The sequence below is a fragment of the Bipolaris sorokiniana genome, assembly GCF_000338995.1.
Source record: "Bipolaris sorokiniana ND90Pr unplaced genomic scaffold COCSAscaffold_19, whole genome shotgun sequence".
NCBI classification, from domain to species: Eukaryota; Fungi; Ascomycota; class Dothideomycetes; order Pleosporales; family Pleosporaceae; genus Bipolaris; species Bipolaris sorokiniana.
In genome coordinates this window covers 712,949-729,738 of record NW_006911913.1, presented here as the reverse complement: position 1 = coordinate 729,738, position 16,790 = coordinate 712,949, and the positions used below count along the sequence as shown (strand labels likewise).

Below are 16,790 nucleotides of genomic sequence, written 5' to 3'. Positions count from 1 at the left end.
ATTTCCGTAATTTTGCTATTTAAGGCTTGCGATAGATAGAGATAGATCTAAAGAGTATATTGATATGTATTTGGATCTAAGAGTCTCTGCAACTTGGGCGTGAGGTACTTGAACAATGTTCGTGGTTCGTTGCGGAGGGATGTTCGACCCACAGGGACGGACGTTACTCGCCCAATTATCACTCACGCATCACACACGAAAAAGGAATTAGAAATCGTGATGAAAAATGTTGTTTGATTTTTATCTACTTTGGTTCAAACATAAAAGAAAAAAATATACATAGGAGCCAGTCCTAAACTCCTATATTCCTTCATCAGGTCCCTTTCGTCCACTGTTCCATGCCCTGGGGTATATATATATCGATTGAAGCAACTTCCTCCCAAAGCGAGTGTGAAGTGCTTCCTGTAAAATACGAGGAAGACACCAAAGACCAAAGGGCATATGTATTTGTTGATACGCTGTACACAAAAAAGAAGAAAAAGAGGTCCCTCCAAAAGATGGTGGGCAAGAAAGTAAGAATGGTTCCAATCATCATGTCATATATGGATAACACTTTATGCCTGCGCAAAGATGGCTAGTGTAGCGCAGAAGTTGGAGCGGTTGTCCTCATCCTTAGCTAGACCCTTGCCACCCGAGGTGATCATGTTGACCGAGGCCTTTGTCGAAAGACCAAACCAGTTGACGTTGGTCGAGTTGACAACTTCGTTCATGTGTTCTTGGCAGTTCTGGCCAACAACACAATCCTGCGCGTAATTTTGGAAGAACGAGTAGGTACCCGCGCCGTAGCTCCAGATGCTCTCGCTACCGTCAGTGACGCGAACGGCCCATGCAGCCTTGGCTTGGCTCATATCCGGATCAAAGAACTTGTCATTCTTAGTGAAGGGAACGGCAGCAGTGGGATTTGGCTGGTAGTAGGGAGTCTCGGTCTGGATGGCGCCGTAGAAGATGTCCTTTGCACCGGAGAACTGGTACTGCGACATTTGAGAGTGCTCAGAGGCGGTTCCGTACATCCAGACTGGACCTTGGGATTCAACAAGCATACCGCGACCATTGTAGATGTCGATCTGAGCGTGGTCGTCCTGGTCGAGCTCGTGATCGGCAGTCCAGAGCCAGACGTTTTCGAAGTAGCCGTTCGAGTCCTTGGTAATGTGCAGTTGCATGAAGGTACCAATGCACTCTGGGTTGGGCTGATGCTCGGCATCGGGGTTTTTCTTACAGTTGGAGGACTGGAGCTTGGTACCGGCGTAGCCACCGACACGGAAGTGAACATCCCAGAGACCGGCTGCACCATTCTCAGCGTTGATGTTCCACTCCATCAAGATACCACCGGGAGCGGGACCCTGGGTACCGATAATGAGATCAGAGGCCTCAAAAGTACCCTTGTCGCCGCTCTTGGCACCAATCTTGAAACCAGGCTTGGGGTCGTCCATGTTAGAGAAGAACTCGCCAGTGATGAGGAGAGTGCTGTAGACTTCACCAACAATCTTGACGTTCTTCTCGGCAGGGATGGTAACGGTCTTGGTGATGAGGTAGGTACCGTGGTCGACATGGAGGATCTCGCCTTCCTGAAGGCCATCAATAGCAGACTGGAGAGCGGCAGTATCATCGGTCACACCGTCACCCTTGGCACCCTTGGACTTGAGGCTGACAAACTTGGAGACATCCACATTTTCATACTGGGGCCTGCTGCGCTCGAACCAACCATTCTCGCCCTGAAGGCTCTTAGGCTTTGCAGGCGCACCGCTGATATCGCCTTGAACACGACCCTGGGTCGACCCAGCAGCAAGAGCGTTACCCTGAGCCCAGGCGTCGATCTTGCGGCCACCTTCAAGGATGGTGTTGCCAGTAGCACCAACAATAGCCTTCTCGGACCCACTGAAGTCGACATTGTCCAGGATGAGGGTACCACCAGTAGTGGGGATGCTGTTCTCAGTGAAAGAGGAGTTGATGCCAATGGGAGTATTGGTGAGCTTGCTGTCAAGCAGGAGAACGGAACCAACAGTCTGGTTGGAAGGGCTGTTGGCCATGTCGAGACCGACCTTGCAGTTGTTGATGAAGATGCTCTTGTAGGTGAAGACCCAGTTCCAGTTTTGGAAGATCGCGGTACCGCAGTCATTGAAAGTCATGTTGCGGATAGTGAATTGCTGGGAACCCATGAAAGCACCAATGGCACCACCGTTGAAGGTCAGGTCGGTCATGAAACCACCAGAGCCGTTGTCCTGGAAGATGCCCTTCTGGTCCTTGCCAGCGTCGCCCTTGGCCATCTCGAAAACAATGTTTTGCAGACTGGTGGCTTGAGAAACTTGCCAGTGGATACCAGCGGCGGCCTTTGTAGCAGAGATGTCGATAACAAAGTTACGGACCTGACGGTAGAAGTTGTTCTGGTTGGTGTACCAGTTGGCTCCATCGCCACCTGGGATATAGGGGTCGGCATCGATCAAGCCCATACCTTCGAAGTCGGCAGTGGCCTTCAAGACAGGCATGTTCAATGGGTCACCGATGAACTGGGTGTAGTAGTATTGAATGATGGGCTTGCTGATGATGTAGGTACCGGCAGGGAAGTAGATGAGAGCGGGGGTAGTGGTTGTGGAGTCGCAGCCCTCACCACAACGGTCGCCGTCAGCGATAATCTTGTTAATGATTTCGGTATCGTCAGTAACACCATCGCCCTTGGCTCCCAGCTCCTTGACGTTACGGAAGACTTGGTAGGATTGTGGGTTGGGGTTGAAAGCAGCTTGGCCTTGACGCTTGATACTCTGCATCCAGAAACCAGAACCACCAGCCGGTGGTGCTGGTGCTGGTGCTGGGACAGCTGGTGCTTGAGCAACAGGGACGGCAGAAGATGGAGTTGTGGAAAGGAGAACGCGCAGCGTCAAGAGAAACGCTCCAGCGCCGAAAGCCACCATGATGACAGTGCGTAGTGTGAGTTTTGGTGTTGTCAAGTGTGGTAGGACTGATCCGAAGGACTGGAAGAATGGTCGTCAGTTGACCTGCAAAAGACGATATGTTGTTTTTGTTGTATCGAGTGGGAAAGTGCACAAATGCGCAAGTGGTTGTGTCAAAGTAAAAGGTTGGCTAGCAACGAATGTAGAAGAAGGTAGTTGGGGATGTTATTGTGAGCGTGAATAAGAAAAGGCTCTCAACAACAGTAAAGAATGACTGTGAACAATAAGAAGTGAAGCAACACAATGAGTGCTGAAAGGGCGTGACAGCGAACCTGCGTGAAGGGGAGAGGCTCAGGGAGGGGGCACTGCAGCCTTGTATAAGTACGCGATGTGTTCGCGAGGGGACTTACAAAGGATTCGTGTGGCCAATCGCGTTTCTGGAGACGACTTGTTTCACGTTTGGAAAGAGGGGCGTGTGGTGTTCGCTGTCCTGGTCTTGCATCATTTTCCCCAGCCCTGAATAGATGTGTTATACGTTCTTGGACGCTGCCACGACAGCTATCTTTGATAGCCTCTTCATTATACCTCTGCGCGCCATCGCGCTCGTACAAAAGCTCATGGCTCTCTGGTATTCCATGATGAGGCCTTGTGGCCGCATCCGTAAGCCGCATGGCCGCCTCCTAGAGCTGTCCTCGGAACGCGTAGCCTGAACGTAGCCCAGTCCCGGTGGCGTAGATCCAAAATTACTTAGGGTGTGCACTAATCGAGAGGACGGCAATATTCCCGTGGAAAGCTCTCTCCGCGTGAAACAAGCAGGCGTTGTAGGCCAGTGAGTGGTGGAGGATGTTCTGAGGGTGAAAGGCGAGCGTTTGTCCCTGGATCGAAGACAGGGATGTGGTTGGCAGCGCCACTCCCGACGGTCGGAGGTGCGACGGCACTGAAACGCCAGGCCATCGACAGGCCCTCGTTGGCCGTTTTTGGAGATGAAGCCTTATGCCAGCGCTTCAACGCCGCATGCAAAGAAGGCGCCATTCGACGCTACGCTCCGGGAACAATCCCATGTGGATGCACCGATGTGCTGCTAATCGCCCATCCACGGCAAGGGCCCGCAGCAGGAGTCATGGGCCTGGGCAGCAATTCACCCGACCACGAGGCTGCTATTGCTGCTATTGCCGCTGCTGCTGCTGCTTGTGCATATACCTCCCACACAGTGAATTGGATATGGAAGAGACTGGTCATGTCGGTGACGAACGCTGTGCGCGACGTTGGATGAGCCTTGCGGATGCAAAACAAAGATCAAAGAAACACTCTCCGTCGCGGCTTTGCGCCATGCCCCACGAAAACACCACATGATGCAGGTACGCAGATTATCGCATCCCGTGGCATGCCAATCGCCGCCTGAGGCTCACACGAAACGGCCTCTTTGTTTCGCGCTGCCACTGGGCATGCTGCTTTTCTCATTTCAACCAAAGTGGAGCAGTGGGTCACAGGTATTGTTTGCATGAAACGCTCAAGTTTAGCCAGCTATTATCCGACGCCTATGCAGATCCCTTGAGCTTAGCAGAACCTTGATATACATCTTATCATGTCGCCTTCGATATATTGTACTCTGCTTCGCCAGGCGAGAATTATTCAAAGGCAAATAGGCGAGTCTGGATCGTGTGTACATGTCACCGTGCAGACAAGATTCAGGGCCATTTATAAGTCTACCAATGGCTTCAACAAACACATCTCCAGTTCGGCAAGTCTCTTACACTACTCAAACAGGATATACCAATCGTTCACCACAAGGCTTTTGCGTCCTGTTCTTGGCTAGCGGGTCGCTTGGTGCTATGTCCACCGTTAGCCTCCTCGCTCAGCATGCGGCTAATTACATCGGCAAGTCGCTGGATGCCTTCTGCGAGCATATTTACTTCCTCCCACTGCCAACAAGTTAGCCCAAACCCAAAATTGCAGCTATCGAATCGTACCGCAAAGCAGACTCTGATGTCGTTACTGAAAGATGTGCCTTTGTGTTGAGTGTCGCTAGGGACCTGTATCAATTAACGCGAGGATAGGGCAGCGGGGAAGACGACTCACTTCGAACATTTCGCCCTGTGCAATCACCATCATTAGCCATGCACATGTTTTGAACTGGAAATATAATGGAGGCTCATGCTTACTTGTGCAACAGCTAAGTTGTCGTCCTCCTTTGCGCGTTGTGCTACCTCGGCGCCCTTCAGTGGCGGAGGCAGTGTGAGCCAGATGAAGTATCCGCCCACGACTTCACGATCAGTCTGTGGGACACGAACACCTAGGGGAAAGAGGTATTTTTTGATGGCCTCCATCATGTGCCTGTACCGATTACCATACGCGGGTTGAAGCGTATCGTACACGTAGCGCTGGAGTTCGCCGGTCTCCAACGTATCGGCCACACAACAAGCTGTCAGCTGACTGGGTGATCCACCTGAGCGACTCGATCCTCTACAACAATGTTAGCTATTACTAAATCATCTAGCGAGACGCGGATTCACCAGTACTAGCCTGCCACTGTGCAGACTAACCCGGATATGATTACATCCGTCTTGGTTTACACAGACAAAGTCCACTTAAGAAAACCCACAACAAAAAAAGGGGATATGTTGAATGAAACTCCTGAAAAGGCAGGCTTACGTTTGTGAAACAGCGTAGGCCAGCTTGGGAGTGCCCTCGCACCAACCCGTGCGGAGGCCTGGACCACAAATCTTGGAGAAGGAGCCATTGGAAACGGCATTGCCAAACCCATCTGCGCCTTGTCTTTCGGCGCCGCCACCGAGGTATCGGTCCACATCCACGATGCGAGGCAGACTGGCATTTTCAATTGAAAGAGTGCTAGGGGTGAGACTGGATGGCCATTGCAGAAAGTCATATACGTCGTCTGTGATGATAAGAGCATCATACTCTCTGGCCAAGTGCACAAGTTCTTCTCTTCTCCGCAGGCTCATTGTTTTGGAGCTAGGATTCGAGAAGCCTGGCACAGCGTAGATGATGTGTTTGTATATTTTGTTAAATGGGCGCGGAGGCTTCAGAAGCTGGCGATGTTGTCAGTGGAGGTGGGCAAATACAATTCAGCTTGTGAGATGCCACGGGCTCGAAATCAACATTGGCCATGAGGTTCGATGAGAGAGAGAGAGTTTGCAAATAGACCATACTACAAGACAAGGGAAAGAAAATACACGCACCGGCTCATTGTTGTTGTCTGCAATTGCGTTGTCTTCACTTTTTTTAATTTCACTTCTCAAATAGTCCATGTCGATGCCCTCATCATCTTCAGGAACGGCCCGAAGCTTTTTGTGGAAGCCAGCATCTTCAAAGATGCGAAAAGCCAGCATGTACGCCGGTGCTATGATCCATATGTTTCTCGTATACAAGGGGTCTGTGAAGTCTTGGAGTAAGCAGGCCAAGTTTTGCGAAGCACCTCCGGAAATGCATATTCGCTCCGCAGACACTGGGTCGGCCGGCTTGTAGAAGGTAGTCAGCCATTGCGCAACGTTGTCACGCAGTCGCGGGTCACCGGCATCTGGCCCGTAGCACAGAGCCGGGTAGGCAGTGGACTTGTGCTGGAGCACGTTATGGGATGCTCTATCGAGCAATTGCGTAGGGAGCAAAGACAGATTAGGCCATCTGGTGCCGTTAGTAAATGACTCGGGGGGCAAAGGGTCTTATTGGGCCGCGTCTTGTCCGAAAGTGAACATGTGGGCACAGAGATGGACGTGCCCTCGCAGAAGATTGATGAGCTTTTTGGAGCTAGTTTTGGATGCGGCCACGTCAGGGAGCACAAAGGTCTTCAGGATCTGATCTGCAATTGTTTCGCCACCGCCCATGTTGGAACGAGTATCGAGTGCTGATGGCGCCGGATTGAGCGATGGTGAGTAAGGCGGTGGGGTGTGCAACCAGGGACCGAAGTGGCTAGCGTGCAGGTATGGGACGACTCTGTTCCTGGGCGGGGCAACGTGGTCTGCAATGCCCGACAAGGCGTGTCAGAGGAGGGTGTGAAGAAGGAATCAATTGTCTTGGGCGTGTGTGTAGTATGTGTGGCACAGGTGTGTTGATCTAAACCACGTTCCTACATAGGCCTGACATGGGGGATGTGGCTTAAGGTGCGTGTGTGACACGCTCATGATGCACACTATCGATACGGGAAGTGGTACGTCATCCGCATCGCTAAAATTTCCCTGCGGACGTTCCCCCAGGCCCTAGTTTCTTGCGCCTAAGCATCAGCAGCCGGGCGCCGTGCTGTATACAGGCAGCAAAGGGGCCGTTGTGAGCCGCTGGGGAGAGTTGCTCCTCGTGAACAGGCGGAGAGTGAGGGCGAAACGGTAGCAGTGACAGTGGCAGTGGTAGTGGCAATGGCACAATGCGAATGGGCATGGGCCTGTCTGGGAGACGAGGCGGGCCCTTTGGCCGCAATACGAGGCGCAGGGCCTAAACCGGCACGCGCAAAAGGGTCTTGGACAGGGCGCAAAGGGGGTTTGTCCAGTGGGGGACTGGGGTGCCATGGTACCCGCACACTGTAGAGGAGGCATCGTGACAGTTGAGGGCTGGAGGCCAATGGGAGCCGGCACTGCATGACCCACGTTGTTGGCCACTGGCCCCGGGACGCTGCCGGTGCACGCACGAGCATGGTCGTGACACTGCCGCACCTGCGACAGATCAAATATAGATCACCTAGTCTTTTTCACAGAGCTTTGAGCCTACCGTGCGTTATAAACCTCTCCCATCAGCCGGGCCCTGCGTGCATAGAGACTTGTATTGCTGCTGCTGCTGCTGCTGCTGCTCACTGTGTCCTCACTGAACCCATGCTGCTCGACACATAGCACATTCTCCAACCTCGACCATTCCACCTCCTACACCTCTCCACGGCTCTCTGTGCCACGTATTACCGTAGCACTCGCACCTGCCATCGCCATGTTGGGCGAAAAGAAGAAGGCGTCCAACCGCCTGTCGAGCCTCTTCTCCGTCGGATCATCCTCCGAGTCATCGGCAGCATCTATCAAGAGCAGCCCAGCCCCGTCGTCAGAATCGAGCAGCCGCTTCTCCAAAGTTCGCAACCGTATCTCCTCTGCCAACCTCCTCACCCCAGAACCCCCGCAACCCGCCGCCCCCAAGTCGCCCAAGTCGCCCAACCCGGGTTCCCTCGCAAACCCCAACCTCCACCCCGTCGTCCCCGCTGATCTTGAGCCCCTTGAGCCGCCGCCATTGCTCGACGTCTCTTCGCATCCATCCACCCCGTCCAATAGCCGCCCCTCCACCCCGGGCTTAGACCCAAACCCCGAGGGTCGGCTGAAAAAACTGCGCAGAAAAAGCATCCTGTTTGGAGGCGGGCCGGCCAACGGAGCCGATCCGGCCGGGTCAGGGAATGCTGCCAATGGCAACCCGCCAGCGTGGATTGTCGGACACAAGGGCAAGGTGCCATATGACCTGAAAGCGTTGCTGGATGGCGAAAAGGTAGGCCGTTGGTGCTAGCTATTGCAGCGGTATCGAGTGCGCTGACATTACAACAGGTGTCCGAGTTGTGGGATGAAACAGGTGATACCTTTGTATACCTATTTCCCCGGACTTCTGAAAAAGGTGCTTCCTTCCGTATCGACTCTTCTGTCTATGCAGCTTCGCAGTTGCTCACACGCCTCGTGCACGGCAGCCTCTACAGTGACGTTAGCGCCATTCCTCCTCTCGAGCTAGCCGAGCGAACGTCACGCCGCGTCTCTGGCGAACCCTATCCCGACCACTCCAGGGCTGCATCCCCCGAGCAGAGCCAAATAGGAAGTTCCGACGAGTCCAAAGGCTCAAGAGCGCTCAGCGATGCTGTCGAAGATGACTACTCAGAAAAGCATCTGTACATGCCCATCTCACTAAGTTCAGACTCCGCCATCACGCCACACGAGTCCCGGCTCAACACCCAGGACACTGATACCTTGGTCAGCTACCGTAATTTCTTCGCTTTTCTCATCGGGCAATCGCTAGTTGCCACTGAACGCCATTCGGACATTTTCGACATTTTCCTGCGAATAGGAGACATATTGTCCCACTATGCCTTCTCCAACGTCGACGGTTCTACCTTTGGTGAAGTTGCTGCCTCGAGCTTCGACTGCTATGTTGACGAGTTGGCACTGGCCGATGTGCGACACAGCCGCGAGAAAACTATTGAAGCAATTGTTCTTGGCGAAAAGCTGCGTTCCATGGGACTCTTCACTGAAGGCTTTGTTCACGCTGCTGGGAAATACGACAGCATCAAGGAATACAACTCTCCAAAATTCGCCATGATCAGCGCCAAGACGGCCACACGACTCCAACGGGCTGCCATGGATCTCGACAACCGAGAAGCCACCATTAATGGAAAGCTCAAAGACTTTGAATTTCCAGCCATCTTCTCCGGAATCATGAACAGTGCCATGGCCTCCGAGGGCAAGGTCATAAGCTTTAAGAAGTGGAGAGCTGCTTTCAACACGACCCGGTCATTCATTCTCGATTATTACAGGCACAAATATGGCTCATGGCTGCCCAAGGCTAAGTCAAAGAAAAACGATCTTACGACAAGTGGTCTCAACCGGCTGGTGCTGTTGGAAATATACCGCGACATGTCTAGTCTCTATGACCTTCTCGTAGACAGGAAGAATCTGACGAATCGCACGGCCGACGGCTTCATTGCTGAGGATGAAGGCACAGACATTAAATCGGTCGTCTCACGTACGCTTAGGAAAGTCCTGAGCGAGTACGACCGCAGTACTCCGCCTGTGCAGCCACCAATACCCTTCGATCTACCGCTATATCCTACATTGCCAAACGCCATGACTGGAAACGCGAAGCAGGATGCAAAAGCGCGAGGAAAGAAGATACACAAGGACGAAATTGCCAAGCTGCTGAAAGAATCGCACAACGCCGATTCTGAACAGCAGACGCCGTTTTTGGATGCATTCCGTGTGTTTGAATCCAAGCACGCTGCGGGCTCTTCATTGGACGATCTTTGGGATCTACGGACAGGACAATGGCTGTTCCTCTATGCCGTTATACAATCGCTACCCATGTTAGTGGTCGATGCACCCGGTGTCAGATTCACCGAAGGCGTCGAGTACTTTCTGTGTGAAGTACCTCGAAGCGGTGTGCCATGGGCCCGTGAGGATACAGTACGGACACGGACGTGGTTTGGCGTTGCGGGAGGCGCGCAGGTGGTTAGCTTACCCGCGGACATTGTCGAACACGGAGTCGAAGGTGTATTCCGGCGGTCCCACTGCTGGAAGAAGGCGCAACTTTGGGCGGCTGACGACACGTTGTTGAATGCCGCCATGCAAGAATTGAACGGGCACGCTTCGCTCCTGCCGCCTCCTGGACTGCTCGATCCTTCGGGGACTAACATCCGTGACCGGTCTCAGAGCCCCGACAGACGCCGTGAGAGCGTCATGAATCTGGGGCTTGAGGCGCTACCGTTACCTCCAGGTGTTGCCCCACCCATGTCGACCGGTTCGCCTTCGCGAAGACCCGAATCGAGCAGTGACCCGAGTAAGACATTTGACGACATATTGGGAACTTCACCTTCGAGCCCCCAGTCCAAGAAGAAGAAGAAGAAATGAGCAGACAATGACAAGAGAGACCGCTATGGCATGGGAATGTAGCATGTGAAGTTTTGATCTTGATTTTGTTTTTTCAAACTGTTCGTTGATACCGCGTAATGTTTGGTAAATGCATGATGGAATAGCATAGGCGGGCTTTTGTAATCTTTGTCGCGTTGTCGCATTTATATGCATTCGGGCTTTATATCATTTTAGACAAACATTGCTATATGGGAGGGGCGGTTTTCGTAGTCGACTTGAAGTCGCGCCAAAAAATGCAGTTATGACGTTTGTGGTTAGTTCCCGCGAGTATCGCTGCCGATATCGTTGCGTCTGTACTTACCCGCACGATTACATCTCTCCGGCCCAGTTCACATATTTTTGAAACCTTGCTCGCTCCCATTGCGATTTGGTGCGTCGTGCACTCATCAACATGACGTCTTCTTTGCCTGGCAACCGCGATCTGCCTGTGTCGCAATTTGACCTCAGCACCTACTGGGGTCGCGTGCGGCACTCTGCCAATATTTCAGACCCGAGGTGAGAGTCATTGCGCACCGAATGGATTTGCTTGCGCAACTTGGGTGTAGTGAGTACCACTACCTTTAGTTTCTCGACCGCACCTTTGTTGTTCCCAGCGCGCACCATCTCTCTAGCAAAGCCTAGGTTGACCATACATGACGCAGGACGTTACTCACATCCGCCGCTGGTCTCGAAAATGCGAAGAAGCTCGTCACCGCCTACAAGACAGGCAAGATGGCAGAAATGACACCGGAGCTCTGGGACGCAAAGAAGATAATTGATTCAACAATTCACCCAGGTACATTACTCTGGGGAAGGAACACAATGAGGGGGAGACGCTGACAGATTCCAAGATACGGGAAAACCAGTCTTCCTGCCCTTTCGCATGTCCTGCTTCGTATTGACAAACTTGGTTGTCACGGCTGGCATGCTCACACCAGGCCTTGGGGTATGCAACTCTGCATTGTGTTGGGTAGACGATATGCTGAGCAGAAACAGACTGCAGGAACACTCGGATGGCAAGTGACGAACCAGTCGGTCAATGTCGGAATCAACTTCTCCAACGCGAACAAGTCGATTCCTCTCTCGACCTCGACTATTGTCAAATCATACCTCCTTGCTGTCAGCGCATCCTGTGGTGTTGCTGTTGGCCTAAACGCACTAGTACCCCGCCTCAAGAGCCTATCGCCAAATGCAAAACTCATCGCAGGGCGTTTGGTACCATTCGCAGCTGTTGCTACAGCAGGTGCTCTCAACGTCTTCCTCATGCGCGGTGAGGAGATTAGGCAGGGCATCGATGTTTACCCAGCGTTGTCGGAGATCGACAGGCATAGGGTGGAGACTGGTGATCTCGAGGTCAAGCCCCTAGGTAAAAGCAAGAAAGCTGCAACGCTTGCTGTGGGAGAGACGGCGCTGAGTCGAGTGCTCAATGCTACGCCCATCATGGTTCTGCCGCCTCTCGTCCTTGTCCGATTACAGAAGACAGAGTGGCTCAAGCAGAGGCCAAGAATGGTAACTCCAATCAACTTGGGTGAGTCGAAAGTGAAATGCAGTGACATGACGACAGCACCCGCTAAGGTGCGAACAGGCCTTATTTTTACCACTTCCATCTTTGCACTCCCGCTTGCGCTCGCTGCATTTCCGCAACGCCAGGCCGTTAGCGCAAAATCTTTGGAGCCTGAGTTTCATGAGCGAGGCGGCAAGGATGGATTAGTGGAGTTTAACCGTGGGATATGATGGACCGGCACCACCCATCGACGAAAGGACACGCTATCATCTTTACTCGACCGGGCCCATGACGTCTAGGCATTGACGATGCAAGTCATTCAATGCATGCTTATGTAGAGCACAACTGAAGACAGAGTGCAGCCCCAGATCGCGAGCTCAACAGCGTCGCTGATATACAATGCGGCGAAGACATGCTTCCTGGCGATGTGATTGGCTTAGCTGGAGTAAGCATAGGATCTCGAAAGCCGCCACATCGAGTGCTCGACCTTGTAGACGAAGATAAGACCACATATGTCTTTTTGCAAAATGATCTAGGCAGCCGTTAAATTAGCCTTGCTTAAGATGACTGTTTAATTTGTGACGTGGGTTGGTGCTCAAAAGTCAAGCTGGCCTCTTGAGAAAGACCAGGTGTCAAATAGTGTCAGAACAGGGTAGCTCTTGGCTGCATTTTACTACGAAACCACCACCATTCCACGTTTCCACGTTTTGTCAATCACGATCCCGGCCAACACCCTACTCACCGCTTTTTACTGGGATTGATTCCCTTTCTTTCCTCACTCTTCTCCTCTATTCTACGTCCTCGTCTGTTCTTGAACACTATATACCCTACTTGTGCCCTGCGGAGCCCGCACATCCCACTACAAGTGTCCCGCGCCTGCGGTTAGCGACACATTGCCTCTTTCCTCACACAACATGGCGCCACCCGGACGCCGGAGAGGCCATCTCTCGCCCGCAACTATCCTCCTCGGTCTCGCATTCCTCTTCTCGTCGACCGCCTCCGCTGCGTCAGCTATCATCGGTGTTGATCTCGGTACCGAATACATCAAGGCTGCGCTTGTGAAGCCCGGAAATCCTCTAGAGATTGTCCTCACAAAGGACTCGAAGCGCAAGGAGACTGCGGCCATTGCCTTCAAGCCATCCAAAGGCGGTGCCCTCCCTGCAGGCTCTTATCCCGAACGCTTCTACGGTGGCGATGCAATTGCGCTACAGGCACGGTTCCCTGGCGATGTGTACCCTAATCTGAAGCACCTTTTGGGCATCTCGAGTGAGGATGATGTGGTCGCCACGTACAAGGAGAGGTATCCAGCCCTCGAGGTTACTGCCACAGAGGGACGCCCAACAGTCAGCTTTGAGAGTCATGTGTTCAGAGAGGATAAATCATACATGGTTGAGGAGCTATTGGCTATGGAACTGAAGAATGTTAGAGAAAACGCAAAGGCGCTGGCAGGCAAGGGCTACGATGTCCAAGAGGTCGTTTTTACCGTCCCAGCCTTCTACACTGTGTCCGAAAGGCGCGCATTAGAGGTCGCATCCCGGCTGGCAGGCCTCAAGGTTCTTAGCGTTATTTCCGATGGTTTAGCTGTTGGTCTCAACTATGCCACCAGCAGGACGTTCCCTGATATCACCAAAGATGGCAAGCCAGAAATCAACATGGTATTCGACATGGGCGCCGGTTCAGCGTCTGCCACAATTGTCAAGTTCCAGGGCCGTTCGGTCAAGGACGCAGGCAAGCGCACCAAGACTATCCAGGAAGTTCAAGTCATGGGTACCGGATGGGACAGGACGCTTGGAGGCGATGCGTTGAACTCGCTAATTGTCGATGATATGGTTTCTACATTCATCGAGCTTCCTGCGGCCAAGAGCGCATCTTTCACAGCTCAGCAGGTTAAGACTCACGGACGTACTGCCGCCAAGCTTTTCAAGGAGGCAGAGAAGATTCGCCAGATGCTTAGCGCCAACAAGGACACATCTGCTTTCTTCGAAAGCTTTTACGAGGACGTTGACTTCAGGTACAAGCTCACTCGTACCAAGTTTGAGGAGCTTGCAACAGCCTATGCTGAACGTGTTGATGGCCCCATCAACCGAGCTCTTGAAGCTGCTGGTCTTACCCTGGCTGATATTGACTCTGTTATTGTCCATGGTGGTGCAAGCCGTACTCCCTTTGTTCAGGCTCGTCTTGAGGCAATTGCTGGAAAGGGCAAGATCAGGGCTAATGTTAACTCCGATGAAGCCGCTGTTTTCGGCGCTGCCTTCAAGGCTGCTAGCCTGAGTCCCTCTTTCCGTGTCAAGGAGATTCGCGAGTTGGACACCCAGGGCTACAACCACGGTTACAAGTACATGTTTGACCTGAAGGATCGCGACCAGAAAATATTCACACCCAACACCAAAATCGGCATGGTCAAGGATCTGCCTTTCCAAATGATGGGCGAGTTCGAGTTCTCCATGTACCAGGCTGTGCCTGGAGCCAAAGGTGCCGTCTCAAAAGAGCCTACTCTTCAGTTCAAGAGTGGTAACTTGACCAGAGTTATTACCAAGATGATTGACGAGGACAAGTGTGATCGCGAAAGCTTCAACAATTACGTCAAGGTCAGACTAAGCCCCATCACTGGTACCCCTGAAGTTCTCTCTGCTTGGGTCACTTGCGAAAGCGAGTCTGAAGAGCCCAAGGCTGGTATCGTCGATGGTGTGAAGAACTTGTTCGGCATGGGTGGCAAGAAGGATCAGGAAGCCCTGAAAGAGGACGAAAGTTCTTCATCATCTGCGTCCAAATCTTCTGCCTCTTCTGCCTCTTCTTCCTCGTCGTCATCTGCTGATGCCGAGAGCACTGATGCCGCCAAAGCTACCGAAAAGAAGATTAAGGTCGTCAAGTCTGCTCATACTTTTGATGTTGTGGAGCTAGGTTACAAGAAGATTCCTCGTAAGGAGTTCAAGAGGATGCAAGACAGGTAAGATCCGTCTTTGCTGAATGCACTTTATTTAATTTTCCAGAAAATTGACAAGAGACAGGCTCGCTGCTTTCGATGCGTCAGACAAGGCCCGTCGCGCTCGTGAAGAGGTTCTTAACTCACTGGAAGCCTTCACATACCGCGCACGCGACTATCTAGAGGATGAGCCGTTCATTAGTGCATCCACTTCGGCGGTTCGCTCTACTCTCGAGGAGAAACTTGGTACCACCTCAGATTGGCTCTATGCAGAAGGTGCAGAGGCGGATGAGCAGACGCTCCGAAGCAAGCTAAAGGAGCTTGAGGACCTCGTTAAGCCTGTTCTCAACCGCAAGACCGAAGCATCCAAGCGCCCAGAGGCCCTCAAGGAGCTCAAAGATACCATTGATCACATCAAGGAAGTTGAGCAGCTTGTTGACGGACAGATTAAGACACAGATAGCGGAGAGCTCTAAGAGCAGCGAGGCTGTGGCTCAAGCGTCTGCATCTCCATCCACGGACCCTATGGACGAGCTCGACGAGGAAAAGACACCGGCTGAGCCTGAAATTACCGAAGTACCTACCATCTACACAGAGTCTGATCTAAAGGCTGTGCAGGACGCTGCATCTAAGGCCCAAACCTGGCTCGAGGAGAATGAGGCAAAGCAGAGCAAGCTTGGCGAGACTGACGACCCTGCGTTCACAGTCAAGGAAGTTCAGGCGGAGAAGAAGAAGATGGACGATATAATCATGGATATGATGATGAAGAAGATGAAGCACTTCAAGCCGCCGAACCAGCAAAAGCCCAAGACCACCAAGCCCAAGACTAAGAATGGCAAGTCTAAGAAGGCTAACAAGGCCAAGGGTGATAGCAAGGAGACTGAGAAGGAAAGCAAGGGCACGAGCGATGAGGAGCTACAGGAGGCGCTCAAGAAGGCGGGCATAGATGCCGATGGGATCAAGCTTAAGAACTTTGGAGGCAAAGGCGATAAGGGGAGCATCCTGAAGCAATTGAATGTCCCCGAAGACGCAACACAAGAGGAGATTCTCGCAGCGCTCAACAAGGCGATAGAGCAGAATAAGGAGAAGGACGAGTTGTAGAGGAATATGTACAGGCAGTTTCTTGGATGAGACAGAAATAGAAGAAGAGATTTGTTTGCGACGCATATGTATATGAGTATCAAGAGAAAATGATGTTCGCTTTCAGGAGCTTTGTACTGTGTGAGGAGTCACCTCTTGCTTGCTACTGGTTGTATGGTTTGCACTGCTGTTTGCTACATGTACAGATTATACAAGCCACGCATTCCCATGTCAAAGGTCGCGCTTGTTGTGTTGATAATATATGTAGCATGCGTGCGTGATCAGTCGGGCGGTGTACTAGATTGTGGTATGATGAGCATCTAGACCACCTACTAGAGGAGATGCAGGGAAAAGGGATTTGACGAGTTTCACCTTACGGTGTGCGGCGATGCTGCTAGGTGATTAAGCACATCACGTGACGAGCACGTTTCGGGGTTTATCCCGCACGACCCGATAAGTAGAGCAGAGTAGTACTTAGTAGTACAAGTATGTACAAGGCCATCGCCAGGCGCGGGTACAAAGGTTCATGGTATACAAGGTGAGGCTGTAGACCTGCATATTGAAGGCGGCTGCACGCTGTCAAAGGCCAATCGTTCATGTGCGTGACCAGCAAACAGATGGGTACGCTGGAGAGGATGCAGCGGGCGGGCCAGTGGGAAGCATGAAGCCGTTGCAGAGTGGCAGGGAAAGGATGGGGCTGGCAAGAAGCTACGTGCCGTTACCGTACACATCCGGTTACGCGCACAGCAAACGCCCCGCCAAAAGTGTCGGTGAGGTAAACAATCACCAGCACTCTTCTGACACGTCGCCAGC

General features: G+C 52.4%; 6 protein-coding genes across 6 annotated transcripts; 4 read left to right on the top strand and 2 right to left on the bottom strand.

The window, feature by feature from the left end:
• Positions 1 to 220: 220 nt before the first annotated feature.
• COCSADRAFT_41862 (glycoside hydrolase family 55 protein) lies at positions 221 to 2,966 on the bottom strand. Its single transcript, XM_007707423.1, has one exon. The coding sequence runs from the start codon at positions 2,904 to 2,906 to the stop codon at positions 555 to 557; it is 2,352 nt and encodes a 783-aa protein (XP_007705613.1). The 5' UTR covers positions 2,907 to 2,966; the 3' UTR covers positions 221 to 554.
• Positions 2,967 to 3,777: 811 nt separating this feature from the next.
• On the top strand, positions 3,778 to 4,161 carry COCSADRAFT_349108 (uncharacterized protein; the record flags this gene model as incomplete). The annotated part of the gene is made up of 1 exon (XM_007707600.1): positions 3,778 to 4,161. The coding sequence occupies one exon, from the start codon at positions 3,778 to 3,780 to the stop codon at positions 4,156 to 4,158; it is 381 nt and encodes a 126-aa protein (XP_007705790.1).
• A 205-nt stretch (positions 4,162 to 4,366) lies between these two features.
• Positions 4,367 to 6,980, bottom strand: COCSADRAFT_41861 (uncharacterized protein). Its single transcript, XM_007707422.1, has 7 exons — positions 6,621 to 6,980; positions 6,086 to 6,527; positions 5,538 to 5,935; positions 5,048 to 5,348; positions 4,965 to 4,979; positions 4,856 to 4,918; positions 4,367 to 4,807 (listed from the first exon to the last, which is right to left on the bottom strand). Exons 1-7 carry the CDS (start codon positions 6,725 to 6,727, stop codon positions 4,667 to 4,669), a joined length of 1,467 nt encoding a protein of 488 aa, XP_007705612.1. The 5' UTR covers positions 6,728 to 6,980; the 3' UTR covers positions 4,367 to 4,666.
• Positions 6,981 to 7,585: 605 nt separating this feature from the next.
• On the top strand, positions 7,586 to 10,757 carry COCSADRAFT_129484 (uncharacterized protein). The gene is made up of 2 exons (XM_007707599.1): positions 7,586 to 8,351; positions 8,408 to 10,757. Exons 1-2 carry the CDS (start codon positions 7,812 to 7,814, stop codon positions 10,469 to 10,471), a joined length of 2,604 nt encoding a protein of 867 aa, XP_007705789.1. The 5' UTR covers positions 7,586 to 7,811; the 3' UTR covers positions 10,472 to 10,757.
• A 53-nt stretch (positions 10,758 to 10,810) lies between these two features.
• Positions 10,811 to 12,529, top strand: COCSADRAFT_41859 (uncharacterized protein). Its single transcript, XM_007707421.1, has 5 exons — positions 10,811 to 10,987; positions 11,134 to 11,267; positions 11,323 to 11,417; positions 11,468 to 11,999; positions 12,057 to 12,529. Exons 1-5 carry the CDS (start codon positions 10,884 to 10,886, stop codon positions 12,203 to 12,205), a joined length of 1,014 nt encoding a protein of 337 aa, XP_007705611.1. The 5' UTR covers positions 10,811 to 10,883; the 3' UTR covers positions 12,206 to 12,529.
• Positions 12,530 to 12,670: 141 nt separating this feature from the next.
• Positions 12,671 to 16,208, top strand: COCSADRAFT_129477 (uncharacterized protein). Its single transcript, XM_007707598.1, has 2 exons — positions 12,671 to 14,922; positions 14,984 to 16,208. The coding sequence occupies exons 1-2, from the start codon at positions 12,890 to 12,892 to the stop codon at positions 15,996 to 15,998; spliced, it is 3,048 nt and encodes a 1,015-aa protein (XP_007705788.1). The 5' UTR covers positions 12,671 to 12,889; the 3' UTR covers positions 15,999 to 16,208.
• Positions 16,209 to 16,790: the final 582 nt, after the last annotated feature.